The sequence below is a fragment of the Acanthaster planci genome, linkage group LG03 (genome assembly GCF_054643075.1).
Source record: "Acanthaster planci isolate LZ-2023a linkage group LG03, COTS_SCS, whole genome shotgun sequence".
NCBI classification, from domain to species: Eukaryota; Metazoa; Echinodermata; class Asteroidea; order Valvatida; family Acanthasteridae; genus Acanthaster; species Acanthaster planci.
In genome coordinates, this window is record NC_141779.1 from 12535986 (window position 1) to 12558306 (window position 22321).

A 22321-nucleotide genomic window follows, 5' to 3' on the forward strand; every position below is an offset into this window, starting at 1 on the left:
GCTTTTGTCCCCGGTGGTAATCCGCTTGCTCTAAATACCCCAAACCCTGGTATACGGTTTCAAAATAATGCTGGATTATCACCACTTTTGAGAGTGAAAAATTCCGGTCATGCCCAGCAGCCTGGTCTTTTGTTCGGAGTACGGTCTTTTGTTACAGGGCCCTGTTTCCTTTGTCCGAGTTTGGAGACCCCGGCCACACATATAAACCATACGGCTCCGATCCCGGAGTCCCCGGCTGGTAGTGGTTAAAACAAAGAACTGGTTTTGACATTACTTACACATTGCCAGCTAGGTTAATCTGTAATTGATAGGTACAGTTTCTGGGTGAGCCAATTCCCTAACATGTGTACAGGATGAGGGCATTTAATACATACAGTTACAGCAGTGTTTGCTGTGGGCGTCATAGGGTTAATATGCAGATTATTGATACTTACCCTGCAGTCCATGTAGTCTTTAACCCTTCGACCCTTTAGGTTTTGTCTTTACGTAGACTGCATGTACACAGCAAAATACTCTGAAACTCTGAAAAATGATAAATCCACCTGTATGGAGTTATGCTTTGCCCTTTGAATAACTCTTCCACAGCCCCTTAGTGCAGTGAGGTCAGAGCAAGCAATCGGACCCTGCATTGCTTCATAGACCTTTATGTTTTGGTTTGTACAGCCCCTCTGAACATTGTAATGAAACTATTATACGGACAAGTTAGCATTTGAAACCCTACATACGACAAAATCTGAAGTATATCATCATATTTTACTAAGAACTGTCATTATTCCGTAGAATTTGGGTTTGGTAGCAAAGCAGTTGCCCGATGAATGTATATTTTTTGAATGTTTTGAATTGTGACAAGTACATGTATCTTTGGTGACTAACTGGACAAATGCAGTTTAGGACAGAAATTCATGTAGAACTTAACTCATGGTTTTGTTGCACTTTCTTACTGCTATCAAGGTTTCTTATTTCCTTCACACCAATACAGATTTTTTTTATTAGGATAGAAAAATCAAAATCTTGTAACGTACCTTTCTTTTAAAAAAATTGCATTGCGCTTTCAGCTTCAATATGTACAGCCTTTTGTACTGTGAAGGTAATTTTATTGGAAATGACTGTATGCATGACAATGCGTTGTTACTGCATATTCTTTAACTGAATTAAAAATACATTTAATTACGGCAAATGACATAAAAGGGGGAAATTATCTTTTAAGAATTATATGTCACGTATGTTTCTGAAAGAAACGGTCACTTGGGTAGAAACACCGTCTACAAGTGCCTGACTTGTTTTTTACTTTTGTATTCTTTCACTGTGCACAAATTTTCAGATAGAATTACGGTGGCAGCTGATAACTGGCTGGTTAAAGCATTCCAATTATCAGATAGGTTGGTTTGTCTGAGAGCACCAGGTCTAAATTCTGAGTAACGTGCGTTCTATGACTAAGTGTTTCTATGACTATTAAACAAGTCAAGCAGGCTCATTCAACAGCATATTATGTTTTGTTTGTTTTAAGGAAGACTTTCATCTCCAGTCCTGTTACAAGGGTGGACAGAGTATACTGCACTGTTAAGATTGATCAGTTCAGCTTACTCTGTTACCCATAACAGATCGCTAAACTTTGACCAACACCAACAAAATGATTCAGACACTTCTATTCACTCCACTTAATAGTTATTTCAAATGTCAGAAATGGAGCTTGTGCAGATTTTCTGTAGGTTACGTTGCCCAATTTGGCATCATAAGGAATAGTGAATTTGTTGAGAGTTCCCAATGACATCTACTAACATGTTAAAGTGTCGGTGACTTTAAAAAAAGAAAGCTTGTTAAACCTGACTCATTTTGCTGGGTTTGGTTCATAACGTATTTACAAAATTATTGCTCTACATCTACATTTAAATTCTCCCCCCTTTTTATACATCATGCTCTACAGAACTACATGTACAAGGCCAATTTTGTCTATCATTGGCATAATTACAATTACCCCAATGTCTATGTAATATGTTCAGTATTAAAACGAACGTCAGAATATTTTTAAGAAAACAATTTCAGGCAAAAGTACAAAATGGTACATGTATGTGCCATCTATAAACATTTTGTTTTACCTCAGTTGAGTACAGTTATATTTTCACTGCAAAGTATCTTAAAGGAATACTTAGAAAAGCAAATATATATTCAATTTGGTAAAACATTCCTATTGAATGTCACAGAAAGTATAAAACCCAGACCAAAGTTTGTTGACAGAAATACCATGGAAAAGTACAAAATGTTTTGTTGGCTCTTTCATATGTAAACAATGACTTAACTTCTTTTTTTTTGGTTAAAAATTACAAAATGTTGCACTAAACAGCCGAACAAGATGCATGGGTGGTACAGAATAACTTTTCTTTCTAACTTCGAATGTAATGATTATGAAATTCAAAATTGTATTAAAACAATTTTATGTGATCTTACATTAAATAATCTGCATACAATATGCATCTGTGAAACATTTGGGTAGCAACTTTTGCAGTTGTTTGCATTGCATTTCAGTAAATGTATGCAGTTTTTAAAAAAATCTGAGAGCTGTCAAAATTATTCCGCTGCAGTCATGTAGGATGTTTACTATTACACCTCTGCATTCTTTGTAATATGGTTTAAATTCATGTTTGAAAATTGCGGATTTTCAGGCATGCAGTTACAGGGATGTTCCCTAGTTGTACGACTTGAATGCAATTGAAAGTGAAACACAGTAAATGCACAATGGCAATGCCACTGAAAAGTGTACTCAAATTTCAAGTATAATGTTGACAATTTCCTCTTTTGTATAAATAAATTTTTCTGTATAATTTTATGTTTCAATTCAGAGGAGCGCATTTGCTAATAAAACAAGATTATCACAAATGCATATGTTGAGTGGAGTACTTAATAACTTTTTATCCATGAACAAACACCTTTTATCTCTTCAAATGAGTTTTAAAAAACTAAACCACCACTTTTACAAACACTGTGACACTAAATATTCACTGGTGATGACCACTACCTTTTGTTCCAAATGTACGTAAAATACGTGTCACGGGTTACTTAAAAAAAATATTTGTTCAATGAACACAGTGAATCCCTTAAAATTCATGGTTAATACAACTTAATTATCAGTACTGGTCACTAATGCCTGCAATGCTTTCAGAAAGGTCTTGCAGTAAAACTGGAGGTTTTAAACGGCAAAGAAACAACATGAAGGCATTTGTTCTCAACACACCTTGGTAAAAAAAATACTAAATTCATAGCTACACAGTGGCAAAAAAAACAACACGGAGCCGTACCCCCAAAGATGCAATGCAAAAACCACAATGTAAAGTACAAAGTGCCAAAAACCACATCATAGACACACGAGTGGCAACACTTGCTTCAGCCAAATATAGCATACTTTAGACCTGGCCTGGCTTAAGAGCGCAGTGTTGAGTGACTATGGCTGGACTCCATCTTCAATCTTGCATGATCCTCCAAACTCTGATAGCTTTTGAAGGATCAGGGAGAGTTTAAATGCGATAGAGACCCTGTGAAAGACATTTCCTGGGTAAATGTAACCACTCACAATCTCCAGAACTGTCTCTAGGTGCACTAAAAGAGAGAGATTTTAATTGGTTATTGAACTATGAAGGAAGCAGTAATTTTAATTCTTGCACCCCTCCGGAAGAGCCTCGTCTACTCACTCCGAGTCGATGCCTGGGAGGCATCTGTCACGCTGAGGATAGTCGCATCTGTTAGAGTTCCCCGACTGTGTTTCGGGAGGTTCTGCTCCAGAATTTATACTACGGCGTCTTCGGGCAAGCCTGGGATCTGGCTGGAGGCCAGCTAGGGCCATGGTCCTCTTCTCCTTGCCCTGGTTACGCTTGACATTTTCCACAGTGATCCTTAACTGATCATCTTCATTCTGGGTGGAGAGTCTCTGATTTGAGCTGTCATCTCCTAAAGAGGTTGTCGGCTGCTGGGCACTGCATTCTTCTTGGTGTCTGAGCCTTTCTCTGGTAATCCCAGTCTTCCTCGGAGTTGTTATCCCTTCTTCTCTGGATGGTCTCGCCGTTCCAACTGATGCCCTACTGTCTGCTGTGACTGGGGCAAGTGAATCCTGAAAATGACTGCTGCAGCCAGAGCCTTGTTGAGGGTCTGTGACAAGGCCAGTTTGGGCCCTCAAGCTGGTTAAAAGGCTTCCTAAAGCAGATTTAAGGGCTTCTCCACGGCTTGCAGGTCTGCTCTTGTATGGCGGAGTCGGCTTGGTTGCAGGAGGGCTGCTCTGCGGAGACCTTTGAGGGCTCCGCCACGGCATAAGTCTTTTCTTCAGGATGTGTCGGTACTGAGGTAGTTTGGGAGATCGCTTTGCTCTCTGGCTTCTCTCTGGTGATCGGGATGCCATTTTATAGGGGTTCTGCTGTCCCCCCTGCGACTGCGCTCCCGAACTGCTCTGCATTGGTCTCGGAAGTAGTGTGTGGCTGGCCAAGGCCTCCGACTGTTGGAAGGTCACCCTGTTTGTGATTTTCTTGACCTTTGGAGTGGACAGGCAGGACTTCACTGCTGGTTTCTCACTTGCCTTTTCAATCAAACTGGGGTCCTGAACACGTCCCTGCATTAGAGATGCTTGGGATGCTGGTGGATCCATAGTCCTTGCTAAAAGAATATAAAACATTTCAAGACCAAAGAAACATAATCTAATGATTCGTTCGATGAACATGTCACTGAACATTTCTTTCATTATCACTATATGAAATTACACAAAAAAGGAGGGCTGTGATCTGATTGTCAGACAAAGAAGTCATTCAAACAGTGAAATATTAACACAAATATTGGCTGCATTTGAAACATTTTAAATAGAATGTTACATCCATATACATGAAGCTCCCACTCCAAAAAAGAACCCCCAAAGCAGAGCACATTATCAAATAACAGAGGTATTCTATAAATGCTAACCCCCCCAATTTGGGTAGCAAATTGGGGGGGGGTAGCATTTATGTGTTGCAACAAAAGTCACCAAAAATCAACATGGACCAAAACACGAAGACAGCATGATGAGAAATCGGGGGAAAAAAGAAAAAGGCATGCAGAAGACTTAACCAGTGATGGTCTTGTCAACGGTTGCTGATCCTTGCGAGGATGATGCAGAGGGCTTCTCAACCACAGGACTCTGTACATGGTCTCGTTTGCTGTCTCCAATTCTGTTGCTGGGAACAGTAACAGAACCCTCTACCGTGTGTTTAGGACGGCCCAAGCTTTTGCAGGTTTGTGTGGTCAGCCCCTGGGTGGGTCTGTCGCACTGGGCACTGCTGGGAGGTGCGCTGCTGGGCCGTCTGACGCAGTACCGGGCTGCCTTTTCGTACAGCTTCCTTGGAACATGGATGACGCACTTCCGCTTGTCGGCATCTGCCACCACAGCCCACCACTCCTTCTGGCTCTGGAGGGGGAGAGAAAAAAATCCACAATTCTTGTTTCAGGATGGTTAGACATAATGAATATCAGACGATCACTACATGTACACAGAACACTGCACTGCCACTAACCTGACTCTAATGAACATCACATTCAGACTTAAACTGTCCAAACAACACGTTACAAGTTGCCCGGGGCTCGTGGAACCTCCCTACACCGAACACTGCCATACCAAACATTTGGCTGTACCGAACATTGTCCTTGGCTCCCAACATTTTGTGCACAAAATCTACCGAACATTATGTAGTTACAAATCAACAGAGATTCGCCACAGCATGCATCGGAGATCAATCCTGAGTGGTAGCTTCAAGACTTTTAGGATAAACTAAACATCAATTTTGTAACTCAAGATTTAATTAAAAAACAAAACTAATTAACAGATACATTTTTAGAAACTTCAAACATGAACGCAATGGCAAAACATCACAGATCGTATCACAAGAGGATGCACTTCAGTTAGACAAGAGAGGGTGCTATTCAACATGGCAACAAAACGTTCGGCAGTTAATTTCGCCATACGGAACGACCGCAGTACCCAACATTTAGTGTGGACCCTGTCGTGTTCGTTATAGCGGCGTTCCACTGTAGCAGCTGGCCTCATACTTAATTGAGTTTCACCTACATCATGTACAACTGAGCCACCTCTCAAGACAACTGTGGTCCAGTTCCTTGCAAGTCCTATCCAAAGTTCCATCTCAAGGCCAGTCACAAGTAGAAATCTCAAAATTTGACCGGGATGGATGGAACCACTTACTTTATCCTCAGGAAACTCTACATTTGTCAAAATGAGTTCTGGACAAATTGTCATAATTAGCAACTAATCAATCATGAAATGACTGTTTACTTTTGGCCTATAGAGGGCCCACAACCGGCTGTCCCACAAGAGTGGTTTATGGTTTCTCGAGGAATGAACTTGAATGGCTCCACACCTGCCACCTTAAGTGCACTATAGTCTCAACTGATTGATCTGTTTGATCTGACTGTAGTCAGAGGAGGTAAAAAAAGAAAAAAAAAACATTTCTTTCCTTCCCCACACAAAGCGTGGGACAGGTCTACTAGAGAATACCTACCCAAACAGTCACTACATATGCAAATTTCCCATGCGCCTATTATTCAATCGCTGAGAATATTTGATCATCTGTGATGAACCTTGACCTCCCACAATGCAGCGCAGCCTTACCGCCATGATTGTCCTTTTCGAAAGTGGCTCAAAAGGTCCGACCCACACTTAAAGTGGGGAAGGAGTCTACGGCGCTCTACCTACCCAAACAGTCACTTCGTATGCAGAGTAGTACTGGTCTAGGTGGGGGGTTGGCAGTGACACATGTAATGCCAAGAATACACTCTTACATATAAACAAGGATAAATGTATAAATTAAAGAAATAGTAAAGGAACTTCATAATGACTTGTCGTCCATCCTACAGGAGGTCCCTTTGACCTCTGTGCTGCGGACAGTAGGATTGCCTTGCCATTTGCGATGTCACTCTGCAGGACATCCCTCAAGTTGCAGGAGGTAAAGGGAGACTTCCAACATGCAGCTTTGCAGATGTCTGCAATGGAAATATTTCAAGAGCGAGACCAGGATGGATATACTGCTCTTACTTCATGAACCCTGATGTAGTGTTGACTATGTTCATCAGAGCTTGACGGCCAGACTAGATTAGCAAATCTAAGGGCCGAAGCCGTCCAGCGGACAGTAGTGTACTGACACCGCTGGACAGTGTGGTCTCATGAAAGTGATAAGCGACGGATTAATATTGTCCCTCTCATACTATCATTTTAGTCAGATACCACTTCAGGAACAGGGCCCCAAAGTTTATCCGCATCCACTCTAGGATGTAAGGAGATGGAGAGTGTAACGATGAAAGGAACACTGGATAAGCATATCATACAAAAGGTGATGGAATGTCATGTTGTTAAGGGCAATTGAACCGATTTTGAAACCAAAATGTATAGCAGCTAGGGCTGACCTGTAGATATGAGTTGTAGATACTTGTAGCTCCAAATGAAAGAAGTACATAAGGAAGTCTGTAATAGCACTCACAGGAGCGTTAGCTGGAGCCAAAGCCCGACTATCGACACACATAACAAAATGCTAAAATCTGCTGTCACAAATTTGAAAGGTGGGCAGATGACGGCCATGGTTGTAGCATCGCCAGAAAGTTGAGCATTGTTCAAGGAAGCAAAGAGATCGACGTAAGGCAGCTCTATCACCCCAGGGAGAGTGCATCTGCCATTACATTGTCAGACCCTGCAATGTGGATCGTCTGCTGGTCAACTGCATGATCCCTTGTCCTTTCTGTTAATGTGGCTTTGGTTGGCAGAGAGAAAAAAAAGAGGCACGAAAGCCGCAAGACATATTCAAAGACGGAGATGACATTATCATTCAGAGTCTTTAGCATGACTGTAGTGAGGTCTGGGCAGAAAGGAGAACTCTCCTTTCCCATCCAAGGAATTTACCTCGATAAGAGGGGAAGAAATGAAATAGGTCAGAGACCGAGACTAAGACTTCATGTAACCTAGATAAAGTTGGTGTCAGTCTTTATCGAGCAAGGAGTTCCTAACAAAAGGCTTGCTAAGTCGGATGCATAAGTTATCTTTAGCGGTAGTGTATAACACCTAAATAACTGAAGGAGCATCTATAGCAACTCGCTCCAAGAGTACTCCTCATTCCAGTACATGTTAACCTTGATTGGAGGAAATTGCTAGTATTTTCCGCTTAAGGAATAGATCTCCGCAGACAAAAAACCACTTCGATGTTCGAAATCATACTGAAATGAATAGGACCTGACAGAATTCTCTCTCTTTGTTTCAATCACGCTGAACATTATCGGAAAAGAAAGCCCTACAAAATTGGTGACTCACAGCAGGCCTAATTTTTAAAGACCTCGTAACAGTCACAGTAAATAGATTTTGTGAAGTTCCAAGGACCTTGTTATAACAGTGTTCCACTGTATTCAACAGTGTAGTTGTCTCTGAAACATTCTTCTTGCAAGCCTTAGACAAAGGGAAGGTGATGAGAAGACGTCCAACATTATATACACCAGGGCTGCTCCGGATTACAAGATGGAGCGGTCCCCTAACTCAAGAGCCTACTTCACAAATTGGAGCCCCATGGCAAGAGTATCTGAAGATGTGGGGCAGTTGGTTGACTGGCACGGGTGTGGTCAGTATCTTCCTCCGGAGGGGAGGCTGACAGAGGATCCAGAATCTGGAACATCCCATAGGTGGTGAGGATGCAGATGAAATTAGTGTCATCTTCAACCAAAGACACGGTCACTTTGCTTCAACTGAAGTAAGGCCGTGCAATAGTCAAGAGCCAAGGGTGCCCCATAGATTGGCTGGTGGTTAAGCGGAGGACCATCAGGCTGGTGCAGACTTGGACTTGTGCCAAATTCTGTCTAGAGAGACTAGAATAAGAAGGACTTTTGGAAAAATTGGCCTGGAAGATTCCAGTCATGCCATGTTGTTTAAACAACTCGTGACTGATGTCCTCCTCTGGCGAAGCAGCTAACAGCAGGCCGAGCACTTGAATCATGTCTCACTGAAGAAGACAGAGGCAGCAATCGGACTGAGTGAGGGCGCTGATGGAATCAACTTGTAGAAGACAATGCTGGTTGCCCAATTGGGGACAGGGCAGTGCCTCATTCAGAGCCATATGCAGTCCCATGGGGAGTGGCCTGTTCCCGCGAGAGTACGCCCGGCTGGTGCGATTCCCGTGCGGAACCCCACCCAATGTAATCACGGCTCACGGCCAGAGAGAGCGGAAGGGCCTTGTCCGCCAGAATCGGGTCCGGGGCAGTGGAGGTTGATGGCAGTCTAACGCCAAAGCGACAAGTGATGGAGATCCTGACTGGAACCCCCTGGATGACGGCAAGGCCTTTTCCTCGTCTTGGTAGCCGGAGAAGACACAGGAGTATGACAAATCCTGACAGTGACTCCCTGAATTCAACCAGCTAAGGTATATAATTCACTGGTAGGGTAGACACAGCGCAGCTGGAACGAACCTCGCAGTACCGATGGTAAACACTTGCAGGGTGCACAAATAAGAAAGAACACAAAAATATGCACGAAAAGAACACTCCTATCAATAAATGGATAAAATCCAGATTATACTTCATTTACAAAGGAAGGAAACGTGAGAAAGAAAGATGATCATGGCGACTAGGCCGGGCTGCATAGTGGGAAGCCAAGGTGCACCACGGGTGATCAAATCTTTTCAGCGAATGAATAATAGGCGCATGGGAAATTTGCATATGTAGTGACTGTTTGGGTAGGAAGAGTGCCATAGACTACCCAAATTACACATGCATATTTATATTGATAGGTACAAACTTTGTGGATTTATTTTTCTTTTATTTCACTTTGTTGCTAAATTGTTACTATCAACCAAAGCTAAGGCGGAAGAAAACTAAAGCAAAAGATAAACTTTGAAGAAGACATCGGCAAACAGCAATTACACTTAGAAGCCTTTTATTACCAGGAAAAACAACATTGGATAAATGTTCTTCCAGAAAATATCTACAAAGCATTATAAACCAGCTGCTTAGTCAGTCTTATAAGCGATATATATGCATTACATTACAGTAGACAGTGCAACAAGAACTACAGATGTCCTGGAGTAGCCAGCCTGGCCCAAACAAATAACAGTAGGGGTCAAGTGTAAACAAACCGACTGCTACATTGTGGGAAGACTGCAACTTATACTTATAACAGTGCCCGCAAGTTGTTGGCAACAAGTAATGGATGAATTTGGATAGGGAATGAACAGCTGTTGACTTGGCTTATGACTGAATGACCCGTAATAGGGGTAGGGTAGTGGTGGCGTGGGGTGAAGTGGAGAGGAGGGTGGGGTGAAGTGGAGAGGAAGGTGGGTGATGTGGGGTGGCATGGCGTGGTGTGGAGTGGTTATGGCCTGTAGTGGACTTGACTGAAGCCCCACAACTCATAAGTGACACAAGTCCTCCAGACTTGTTTTGTCATTTCATGGGATACACATCAAAGCATCACTAAGATCTCATGGATAAATACTGCTACCTCCAAACAACTTCAAAAAATCTAGCTTGAGCACGATGCTACGGCAACTCAAGCTGTGTCCTTCAAACTCAATCACAGACGGTTTTTCCTCACCTGGAGAAATGAAAGGTTGCCTACAATGAAGAGCGAGTACCGTGCCCTGGTCAGGAGGAAGTTTATCTTTCTTCCATCACTGAAGAAGTTGGAAGAAAAACTGCAGGACGATCTGAAGAGAAAATGGGGAACAAAGGTAGAAAAGCAGGTTGACTTTTTTAACACAGGACTTTTTAAAACTCTATTAATTTATTACTGATGGCGCACGTGGCCAGTGCATAAAGCACTCGCCTCTCACCACTGTGGCTTGGGTTTGATTCCGGGCACTGACTACATGCGAGTTGGTCATTGATTTTCCGATGTGTGTTTTTTCTAGATTCTGAGGTTTTCCTCCCTTCAAGAAATAAACACTTTCAAGCGCCCAGACTCCCATAGGTAATTCAGTGCCACTATCACTTACCCTGAATGGTCAGACGATCCCTGAGTGCGGACACAACTTATTATTATTACATCCTTCTCACGGCCTTGAAATTGATCTGGTGTTGATATTTCTACAGACGGAAATCTGTGTGAATAGATGGTCACAAAAGGGAGGAAACTAGACAAGCTGGTTGTGACTGAACAAACACAGAGCTGTTCCCATAGAGAGAAGTTCCAACAGAGCTATCAAGAGTGAAAAAATGTGCACAAAACATACGGATGTGGGTGGAAGAAAAAAAGGGGGAAAATCATAATGAAAACATTAGCTGTTTCTGATCAAAATTGGGAACACCCTATATAACTCAGTGGATAAATGCTTACACATGCGAGGTTGAACAGTTAAAGGCAATCACGAATATTCATGAACAATACTGCAACATCTTATTACAAGGCATGCAGCAGAAACGTTGGGAATAAACCAACATGTTTTTCAACTGGCAACGGCAGACATACGTGTACAATGTCGGAAGTCTCCCGATCTGAGGACCAAGTAGCATGGCTCTAGTGCGAGAGGTGGGAAGAAGTGAACAGGGTATAGTGTCCAGCTGAGGGACACAAGTACCGTGGATGCATTTCATAGTGCCACAGCACTGTACGGTACATTGTCTTATCTACTGTACTGTATGGCTTCCGAGAACAATACGGTCATGTCCTCATACAAGCAACAGCACTGCATGCTACACTTTACTACTAAGTAGTAATTTTTTTAATTATGTAGGGTTAGGTTTAAAGAACACCATTTCTGATTGTGTTCCCTGAATCTACTTCATACAATGTCATCTGTCAAATGGGTGGTGCCAGACTGTGTTGGAGTCTGAACCTTGCTTTTACTTTTTGAGAAATGCTGTTAAAACAATAAGATACAATGAATCTGATATTTGAAATCATTCAACATCGTAATGAAATGAATCTGTAATGAACTTTTGTTCATTGCTTTCACATTTACTCTTAGGTTCCAAAATAAAAAAAGGTAACTTCACTTTAAATTCCATTTGGCCAAATTGCAAATAAGGTCAATTGACAGAAAGACTCAAACTGCAGAAGACTGTCTGGCTTAAACATCACCATGAATCTTGGACTGGGCATTCAAGATAATACACAGAGGGCATGACAAAACATCCAACCACTTAATTGGGGAAAAGTTCAGAAGTGATTCATTGCCAGCATTTAGAACCAAGCTCAGTGGTCTAGCAAGGATGAATGGAGGGCCTTACAAGAAGTTTTTAGGAGAGGATGCCGCCAGTTCCTTCTCGGCTTTTTTCTGGCAGAGGGAGATGTATGACGCCTGGTCCTTGCTCAGCACGATGATCCCCATGGATGTTGGTTCCGAGAAAATGACCTTGTCCTTCATTTTTTCCCGGCAGATCCGGTGGTACAGTTTCAGTACCATGATTTGTTCTGCCTCATTGGCATAGGATCTGCCCAACCATCGTCAGGAAAGGAACACAAAAACTAGTCATTAAATTTCACTGCCCAATGCAAAACAAAAAGCAGTCACTCAGAGAGGCATTTCTATCTCCAGTTACTGGGTATTCTTACTAAAACCTTCCTGAATTCTCTAAAAACCTGAGCTGTGCAGGAAACCCGCGGTTCAAGGTTTGTACTGTGACTTTCAAAGAATGTGAAGCCCCAGTGCACTTAAGTGCCCTGACTGTATCTTCCTCAATCATTGAAAATGAACCTCAATCTCCTGATGGATTTGCAAGAATATGACAGGGTAGGGTTAATATCAGAAAAAAACTAGAAATACATTCCAAAATATGTATCAATAGTATCAAGACAGTAATTTCTGGACAAAGTCCAATTCTAAACTTTACTGAAATTTAAGCCAAACAATGAGCTGAATTGAACACAGTGCAGAAAAATAAGCAGGAGTTAAACTGGGAGTTTTAGGAGAATGTGTGCCACAGCCTTTTACACATCTGTCACTGTACCTTTGTGAAGTTTTAACTTCTTTGCTCTGTATGACATTGAAGATGAGGTACGGGTGAAGAAAGAAAGACTGTCTTCTCTTTGCCATGTTCCTGCATCCCCGGAAAATAACAAAAACAGACATAGCAAATTTTGAACTGTAGGAAGAGAGTTAACATGGGCTTATGGGTGATTTGAAACATGAAATAAACCTTTATGCAAAGGTTGCTCAGTTTGCCTATGCTGGATACAATGTTCAAGTTTTAATGTTTTCTGAAAACCTCGGAGAAAGTAACATTCTGAGAGGAAAGGCGAAAGGTAGTGTAATGAACAACTACTGAATGATCAACTTCTGAGTGTCCAACTGCCTCTTGTTAAGAGGCCGATTTGAACCACAGTGAGTGAACTGTACACAGTTTGTCAAAATATCCAATCAAAAGTTTGTTCACCCTATTTCTTTGGGGTGGGTGGGTGGAGGGGGTGGGTTAAGTTGGTACAGAGCTTCTTTCCTTGCCTCCCACCTGTGTGGTTGGGGTTTGAATACCAACCAGGCCGACATGAGCATCAAGCTTCCAACCACATACTGGTAGTTCCCCGCAATATTTCTCTGGAATTTCCTCCCACCTATGGCCCTAGAAAAACTGCGGGGAGGGGATATCTTTCACCATAGACGTTTTCTCAGGAATCGTTACAATGCATTTTTTCATATTGAGCTTTTAAGCCGGTGTTCCAATCATGTGTTACAATTATTATGACACCAATTCTACGAAAATATGCCATTCCTTGCAAAATGCCATTTTTCCAAGATATTCTGCTACAAATGTTAAGTTTTCCAAATGACATGTTCACAAAATGTTGGCCAACAAATATGTGGGTGTGAACAATAAATGAGCACAAATAATTGAAATGAAAGTTGGAAGAAGTACTGGTACTCACAATGAAAGTCTTTACGGATATAGTGTTTAAAGAATTGTTATAAAGGCATGAGACAGCCAAGATTTTCATGTGGGGGTTGGATTCCCTCATCCTCCACTGTGAGTTAAAAACTGAACATTTCTTTACCATCTTCTCTCTACAGGATCCCTAAGGCTGCAAGCCACATTGCCATGGGTGCTTTTGAAGAACTTGCACTCTCATTATCAGACATAAAAAGATTAATGACGATTCAATGAAAAGTACAGTTTGAAAAGCCATGTGGATGCATTTCCACTGGTACTGGGCCACCAAGTGCCACAAAACTTGGGCGGCAAATTCCACACAGACTTTCTGCAAGGCAAATACAGCCACAGAGAGGAGTTCCACCGGTGTCCATTTCTCAACCCTTACTTGTCGATCAGCAGCCCGCCACCATAGAAGTGTTTGGACGGAAAGGCAGCGATTTCCGGGTGCATGCGGTGCTGGTTCTTCAGTCGGCAAATTGGCGAAGGGTGCGTCTCGCCCGATGGGAACCAGCCACACAGGCGCTCAAACAAGGACCGGTGCAAGCCATGCTGGTTGGCTTCCTATGGCAAGGATACATACATGGGGAGGGGTGTTACATGATGAAAGGAGAGTAATGTTGTAGTGAGGAGCATCTACAACACCAGTCATCTCTCAAGTTAACACAGGGAATAATGACAAAGGAATGGCTTTGCAGCAGTTCATTTGAATAGTTTAAGATGTGAATTCAAACTGGATGTCTTGTGTTGGCCTTACAACAGTCTTGTAATGGTCTTGTGGGTCTTGACTACAACACCCACAGAAAACACCTTGTCAATCAAACTAAGGTGCCAAAACTTTGTGCTCACAGTAAACATTTTGTCAATTAAACTACTGAAACACCAAAACTTTGTGCTCACAGAAAACACCTTGTCAATCAAACTACTGAGACACCAAAACTTTGAGCTCACAGAAAACACCTTGTCAATCAAACTACTGAGATTCCAAAACTTTGTGCTCACAGAAAACACCTTGTCAATCAAACTACTGAAACACCAAAACTTTGTGCTCACAGAAAACACCTTGTCAATCAAACTACTGAGACACCAAAACTTTGTGCTCACAGTAAACATTTTGTCAATTAAACTACTGAAACACCAAAACTTTGTGCTCACAGAAAACACCTTGTCAATCAAACTACTGAGACACCAAATCTTTGTGCTCACAGTAAACATTTTGTCAAACTATTAAGATGCCAAAACTTTGTGCTGATGGGAACAAGTGTAATATAATTTAAATTCTAACTTTGCCAGGAGCATGCATTTAGCAATGACAATGAAATTTCGCCATTCCTGGATGTCTTAACCTCTCATGTGAACGTGTTACAAGTTCATTCAGTCTGATGAAAATGGGAGTGATTTGCTCCACAGTGCATAGTTTAATATTCTTGGTGCCTTACAAAGCACAAACTTGTAGGTACACCATGATGTGTCCTATGGCTGTAGGCAAATCTATTGGCTGCAACTGGAACAACTACATGCCCTATGATGCCACAAACTGGCCACTACATCTCTTTGCAATACACACATACATTATTGCCAGAAGTAACATCGTGATTCGGATAAGGTTTTATTGGCAGTAGGCTGTGAAGCATCACCCGAAGTTCTTACAAAGAAGCTTTGGGACTAGATTTTTCTAACCAACTTCATGTGAAGCGCACATGCTATGAACCAGTCCAGGGTAACAGAGCCTGAAAGTAGAAGGTCACGCGACGAGCTTCCGGAACCCTTGCGAAGTCTGCCTATGGGGATTTTACATTGGGCCGTCCTATCACGTTCAATAATTTTTGAAAAATAATTCCTTACTGAAACCACCCCATGAAACACTCATGTTGGAATTTTATCTTTGTCTTCTTCAAATAATATTTGGGAAAAGTCACCTGGAGATGGGTAAAAAACTAATTTTATTAATGACCTTTCACAACCGGCAATATCGTACCTAAGTCTCCTTGTTCATGCACGTTTGTTTTCACTCGCCATGTTTTCTTCAAAACCAGATTGTACAACCTTGCAAAGATTTACCTACCTGCCGTCGATGGGTTGCAGATTCTGTTGAATTGACATCATGCAGTTGTTGTCCGCAAAGGTTAAATAAAATATTAGAACCTTTCGTAAAAGTAGATTATTGCTTTATGTTTAGTACTTTATAAATGATTAAAATGTGCAAAATATTTTGATCTGTTTTTAATTTTGGTTTTTACCCAGAAACTACCATAAAATTTCAAACCTTAAATATTCATCTGCGTACGAGACTGCCCTATTACACTGTTCTTCATGTATTTGAGATTTTCGGAAGTGATGGGACAATTTTTGGCAGAATATTTATTTTTTAGGTTAGGCAATTTTTCAGTTTCTACAAACTGATGTAGAAGCAATTATTATTCAAAGCCCTTTTTCAAGTAGGATTTTTAAAGAAAAAAGTGAACAAAAACTATTACAAATTCTAAAATCTTTGCATATTATTTTTCCTATCCAAGGGTTCCGGAAGAGCGACACCAGGGGTCAACTTTCAGGCTGTATACAAACCACGAAAAATTTTGACTGGTAGCCCGTATTTTTCCCGTAACAGCAAATGCATTTTCCGACCTTGGAGGCGACCGTTGCTCGTGTCAGCTTGGGATCACCGACCAGCACGACCTTCATGGAGCAGTTCTGGAGTGGGATGATGGAGTCCAGTTCCATGCACTGATTGGCCTGGAGAGGAAGGAACCAAGGCAAGAACTGACTTGGTGAACGATGAGGGGGTGGGTAGATGTGGCAATGCCTGCTTTGGTAACACAGATCTTTTGCTCTTAACTAGGCCAGCAGAGTGGGTGACAATACACTGTTGCCTTGGGCTTTAACTGCATACACATATTTGCCAGAGTGCAGCCTTCTACACCAATGCCTGCCTTCCTAAGACTTCACCTGCCAAAACAGCTTCAATCAAGTCTTAATATTAATTCAATAGTCTCCAGGCATCTTTACGCAACCTCATTTAGTTTGTTTGCAAATCTACTCCTGTAATTCAATGTATTTTTATATCTGTATCCTTTCCTCTTGTTTCTAGAAATTTAGGTTTTAAAGTGAATATTTAGAGCGGTATAGACCACAGTGCAGTGTAGTTTCATTTTGATGCCCAGGTACATCTTTTTGTTCCTTTTTCTCAAAGATTGCGTCTGGTGGGAGTCAAATCAAGTTGGGGTGGGTTGGGTTGAGTGAAGTCAAATAAGTCCAATCATGAATGAAGGGACCAAGCATGTGAAAGCGTAATCACATACAAAATTACAACATGAAAGTTTTTGGAGCTTATTGACTTTGAGGTTTACTTTCTGACCACCAGTTACTTTTTAATGGAACACCAGCTTCTGATAGACCCCAAGCTACTTTTTAAAGTCAGCAACTTGTAAAGTAACAACTGGTTTCCAACCATCAGCTACTTTTAAACCAACCTGTTTAGATTTTGATCTAATTTAAAATTACCCACAGTACAGCTAATGTGACACAAGAAAAAAGCATATTTTACCCAAATTGCATGTAATGTAGTCCTCAGGGAGGACTGATTTAGCCCAATATTGGAGCTAAATGAGACTAGTTGTTGAGTACCGGACAGGCAATGTTCATACCTCGTCCACAATGACACAGGAGAACTTCATTTTTTGGCGTGCGCCATCCTTAGAGCCAGTATCCTGCAGCAACTGGCTGCCAGTGAAGTTGACAGTACAGCAGATGACGTCTGCTCTGTCCAGAATGGCCCGCTCGTAGATGGCATTGGGCCGGCCCTCCAGCTCGGCTCTCTGTCGCTTCTGGTCCTCCAGTTTGAGTTTGTTAATAGTCAGGTCTTTGATCAGTTGTTTCTTTCTTTGCTGCACTCTGATTAACTAAAAAAGACATTCTTGGTATATGAGACAATGTCCTAATTAACAAACCCCATGTGACGGTCTGCCCAAAATCATGCAATACTATTTAGGGGAATAATCTTGCTGAACAATCTGCCACTTTTTCCTTCTGCCATCGGCTGATTCTTTTCTTCCTTACTCATGGCCTTGAATGATCGTTTTGTACAGTGAACACCACTATAGCCAACATGACAGGGTCCCCACAAAATATTCAGTATAGCAGTCATTCGGCAAAGTGATTTTCAGTCATAGATCTGAAGCACATGATCGTTTTGAATTCTGGCCCATTCAAATGCATGGTGGCCCCCATTACAACACGCTTTTCTGTGAGAATTTAGGGCCAACAGTTACATGCAAAATACTAAGTTAAAACTAAACACACAGAAGATCCTGCATTTTGTTCTATGAATAATAATTTCTTTTCACATTTTAGCTTTCTGGAAGGCCTCACTGAAGGAAGAATCATAAAATGAAATCAAGTTTTCCTTGAGACATCACTTAAATACTGCATGCAACATGAAGTATGGTTACACTGGTTCCTGTTGGTAAAGTGGCACTTAAATAATGGACCACGTCGGAAACCATTCTAATACAGTAGCATGACATGCATGTCAGCCATCAGCAACAAAAAGTCATGCATGCATTTTTGAAAACTATTAAGACTAGCAAGAAATTCGTTGAAGAATTTCTGGGAATTAATTAAGAGATGCAGTGGTCTATCTGCACATTCATTTTCCATTTTGCTGATTTTTTGATGTCAACTCTTCCAGCTTTGTAGGGATTATCATTTAAAGTTTTCTGCAGAGTCGCCAGTGATTCATGATGTTACATATGCTCAGCAGACGGTCTACATGGCCACCTATACACACAGGCATGTTACATACAATGTGCATTTAGGCTGCCCACACGACACAGGCTGCACCAGGTGTTGGCCGTTGTTCCATCGTGAAAAATAGTTTCCTCAACTGTGAGTTATCATCATCAGTTCTAAATATAAATGCTTGGTTTGTTTAAAACAAAATTTTAATGTTTGGCAAAAGTTCGCAGAAAATTCAGGAGCCAAAGTGAATGTTCTGTAAAGCGGTGTTCGTTACAGTAGCGTTCCATGGTATGCAGTGGTATGTGGGAAAATGGAGTCTGATATTACCCTAAGGATTGATTGACAGCACAACACAATGGACTCAGATTGACTGATCATGCCCATCATCATGACACGTGTAGGCTGGAGACGTCAATGTTACAGTGTGTAAAATGCACCGTCAAGTCAGTACATCAGATATGATTGAAGTTCTCTGCACAAAGAGTGCAGAGCAAGAAAACTGTCACCTGGAGGCTAGAGACTTCCATGTTTGTCTCAAATGCACAGTCAAGTCAGTACATAAGATATGATTGAAATTCTCTTCACACACTGTTACCTCTTCTTTGTTACTGTTGTGGTTGTGGAGTTCACAGTTTTTTTCTAGCTCTGTTATTTGTCTGTGCAGGCTTTCTCTCTTCTTTGTCGAACGTTCTAGGTTGAGATCTATCCTGTGAACATCTGCATAAATTGAAAGAGGGAAAAAAAATGAAAGACAATTCTAAATTTCAGTGAACGCCTGGTGTTTGTTAGCCAATCTGCTGGATCTGCAAATGAGCTACAGCACGTTGCAACTGAAAGTTAGCACTGTGAATTGGAATGGGAAAGTCTATGTGGAAAAATGCACATTCCCAGATACACTTTCAATTGGAATGTACTGTATGTGTGTCAACAAGAAATGGCGTGCTTTCCAATAGTGGTCCAGGTTCTGGACAATTGTGCAAGACGGCACGGGCACAAGACTTGAGTTGTCTTGGTGGTATACAGAAACAGCACCCCACAAGAACTTACTCAAAAAAGGAGGAATTTCCAAGGTATACTTATCGGTCGCAAAATGAAGTAAGGGACACTTGGAAAGGAAAGAAAGTCTGGTTCAAATGGGAGCAATTTGGAAACTGCGCTTCATACACTAAATTATTAGTACACAAGAACAAAGGAAAGTTCCTTGTTTATCATCACCGCCCAACTGGATTTTCCCTACCACCCGGACTTTTATTGATATTTGATATTTCTAACTATTTAACCAATTTCCGGCCTCTTTCAACCTTTTAGATGTGTCTGTACCACAAAAATGGTCTTTGTCTTTTTTAATTCTTTAGTCTTTTGCCCTAAACCATGACCAATTGATCAGATTATGCCGTTATGATATATGGAACACTCAAGTATTAAAGTACTATACAAGAAAGGTACTTTTAGACTATCTGAAAAGCCTAGAAAATACTAACTTGAAATATCAAATATCAAAGGTCCTCCCGGCCCAAAAATATAACTTTGAGTGATGAGAAACAAGGAATTAATTTTAATCAGCCAAATGTAAGAGTGAGTGAAACACATATGCAAATAACCTATCAGTATCACACCAGAACCCTTAAACTAAACATTACATGTCCACAGAATTGTCAAAATGCTGGGAAATGACCAACAGTCCCTGATAAAGATTACAGTATACAAGAGACCAAAGGTTTGAAATTTTTGAGTTTCAACATCTGAATGCACAATCGTAAGTAAGCGTTGTGAAACAGTGGATCCCCCAAGAAATGGAGCACGACAGAGAATGCATCATCTTTTAAGTGCATCATCACACTGTAAATGCAGTACATTTGGCAGGAATTCCGTGGCAGATGTGATCACTAACAGACTAAGGTATTGTTATGCAGTCAAGTGCAGACCAGTTTTTTCATCAGTGACCATCGCAGTTATTTGGAAGATGTATCCGTGAAGAAGTTCAGCACTGCACGTTTCTTAAACAGGATAAAGCATATTCTTTATGTCCACCGTGGATTCTGGTGACAAAAAAATGTTTCAAAGAAATGGGTCGGTAGTTGGTGCATCTGACCTTGTTTCCTCTGGGCTTCCACTTGGCTGTCCAGGCTGAATTTCTTGACGCTGTCGTGGATTACAGCAGAGGGTCCGTGCACTCGCACCACATGGTAACGTTTGGTCGCACCTGGCAAGAAACATTATTAACAACCAAGTGTGGGGTCAGGACCTATCCCCATTAATAATAACAAGTGTTAACTTCACCTCTTCCACAAACTTTCAAAATCCTTCAAATCCACCAAAAATGTTTTGGAGGAATGGAAAGAGCGGAGCACCGAGTGACCCAGAAACAGTTAAATGTGCTTAAATCAGGACAGTGCCCCTTCAAAAGGTGTTCAGAGAATGTATGCTAGGGAGTTAGTGTAACAAATGTACAGAATAATTCACAAATGAAACTCGCTTTGTGAAAGCAAACTGAGCTCTTTCAAGATGTACATGTGTCAGGGAGATGTTAATTTCATTACAGGTTTTGCCCTTATTCGATGTATATATGTCTCAACACTGTACACTCAGTGCTTCAAGTACATCTTGAATCGCAGTTTGCGGTACCTGCTGCTTTTTCTGACTCGGACCGGCCAGCCGACCCCGCAAGCTCGGTGGTCGAGTGGTTAAGACATCTCCACTAGTAAGCAGGAGGTCGTGGGTTCAAATCCCATCTAAGTAAACTTCTGAATTTTTGACGCAAGCTCTCGGACAAGTACTGAGTATACAGTGTTTATAAAAATAAAAATATATACATCAGGTAAGGGCAAAACCTGCTGTAATTAAATTAATCTGAGTTATTCATTGAGATGTCTCTCTCAGTTTGGTATCCTGAAGAAATTTAACATTTTGTGAAGGAAAAATGCTGAGGGTTCCTATTGCTTTAAATTTTGCAAGATTTGTTTAAAAGGCCTTTAATTCATGAGTGGTTCAGGTGACTTGTAACTCATTTGCACAGAGTAGGTAACAAATGTTGAATGTACTTCTATCTTATCCTTGCCAAGTAACGGAACAACTTCCTCAGTCAGTGAATTTCAGCACATGGTCAGCTGAGATCAATTTCTTTTATAGGCTGATGAGCACCGGTATTGACTTAACACAGAACACCATTGCCAAGTATAAACCGATTACCAGACAAAAATGGCACATGATGTACAGTGGAACGCTGCTATTACGAACACAACAGGGTCCACAAAATGTTCAGCGAAGCTGTCATTGGGTATAATGATTTTCAGCCAGGGATGCATGCACCCGTTCCTAACTCTGGCCCATGTTCAAACATGTGCCACTTGGTCCATAAAAGTTTTTGTTTCAGGCTTTTGTGGAAACACTTTTACGCAAGAAATAAGGTTTGAAATAAAAAACATTCAAATTCCTGCATTTTGTTCATATCCTTTCATGTTTCACCTTTTGAGTAGTCCTCACTACAAGTAAAATCACAAAATGAAATCAAGTTTTCCTTGGTTGAAATTTGCATGTGATATGTAGAATGGTTACACTGGCTCCTGTTTGTAAAATAACACTTTAATACATGGCAACAGCACTCGAGGCTAGGTGCATACATGTTCAGAGTTGGCAAAGAAATATAAGGCAAGTGTTTTGGAACGCCAAAATATTTATCAAAGATTTGTGTGGATTACATGTAAATACATATGGTTGTGTCTTTTTGCATATT

The 22321-nt window shown here is 41.3% G+C and overlaps 1 protein-coding gene across 4 annotated transcripts in view; it reads right to left on the reverse strand.

The window, feature by feature from the left end:
• Positions 1-1056: 1056 nt before the first annotated feature.
• Positions 1057-22321, reverse strand: part of LOC110985731 (uncharacterized) — a 49072-nt gene continuing 27807 nt past the window's right edge. For all 4 annotated transcript variants that reach the window (XM_087133921.1, XM_022246963.2, XM_022246965.2 and 1 more), the window contains 11 exons: positions 20681-20791; positions 19184-19305; positions 17496-17750; positions 16477-16584; positions 14240-14415; positions 12937-13026; positions 12217-12420; positions 10983-11087; positions 10583-10694; positions 5080-5416; positions 1057-4635 (listed from right to left, as the gene is read on the reverse strand). In XM_087133921.1, coding sequence (XP_086990047.1) covers positions 3680-4635; positions 5080-5416; positions 10583-10694; positions 10983-11087; positions 12217-12420; positions 12937-13026; positions 14240-14415; positions 16477-16584; positions 17496-17750; positions 19184-19305; positions 20681-20791 — 2576 coding nt within the window. In that variant the 3' untranslated portion in view covers positions 1057-3679. The remainder of the gene's footprint in view (positions 4636-5079; positions 5417-10582; positions 10695-10982; positions 11088-12216; positions 12421-12936; positions 13027-14239; positions 14416-16476; positions 16585-17495; positions 17751-19183; positions 19306-20680; positions 20792-22321) is intronic.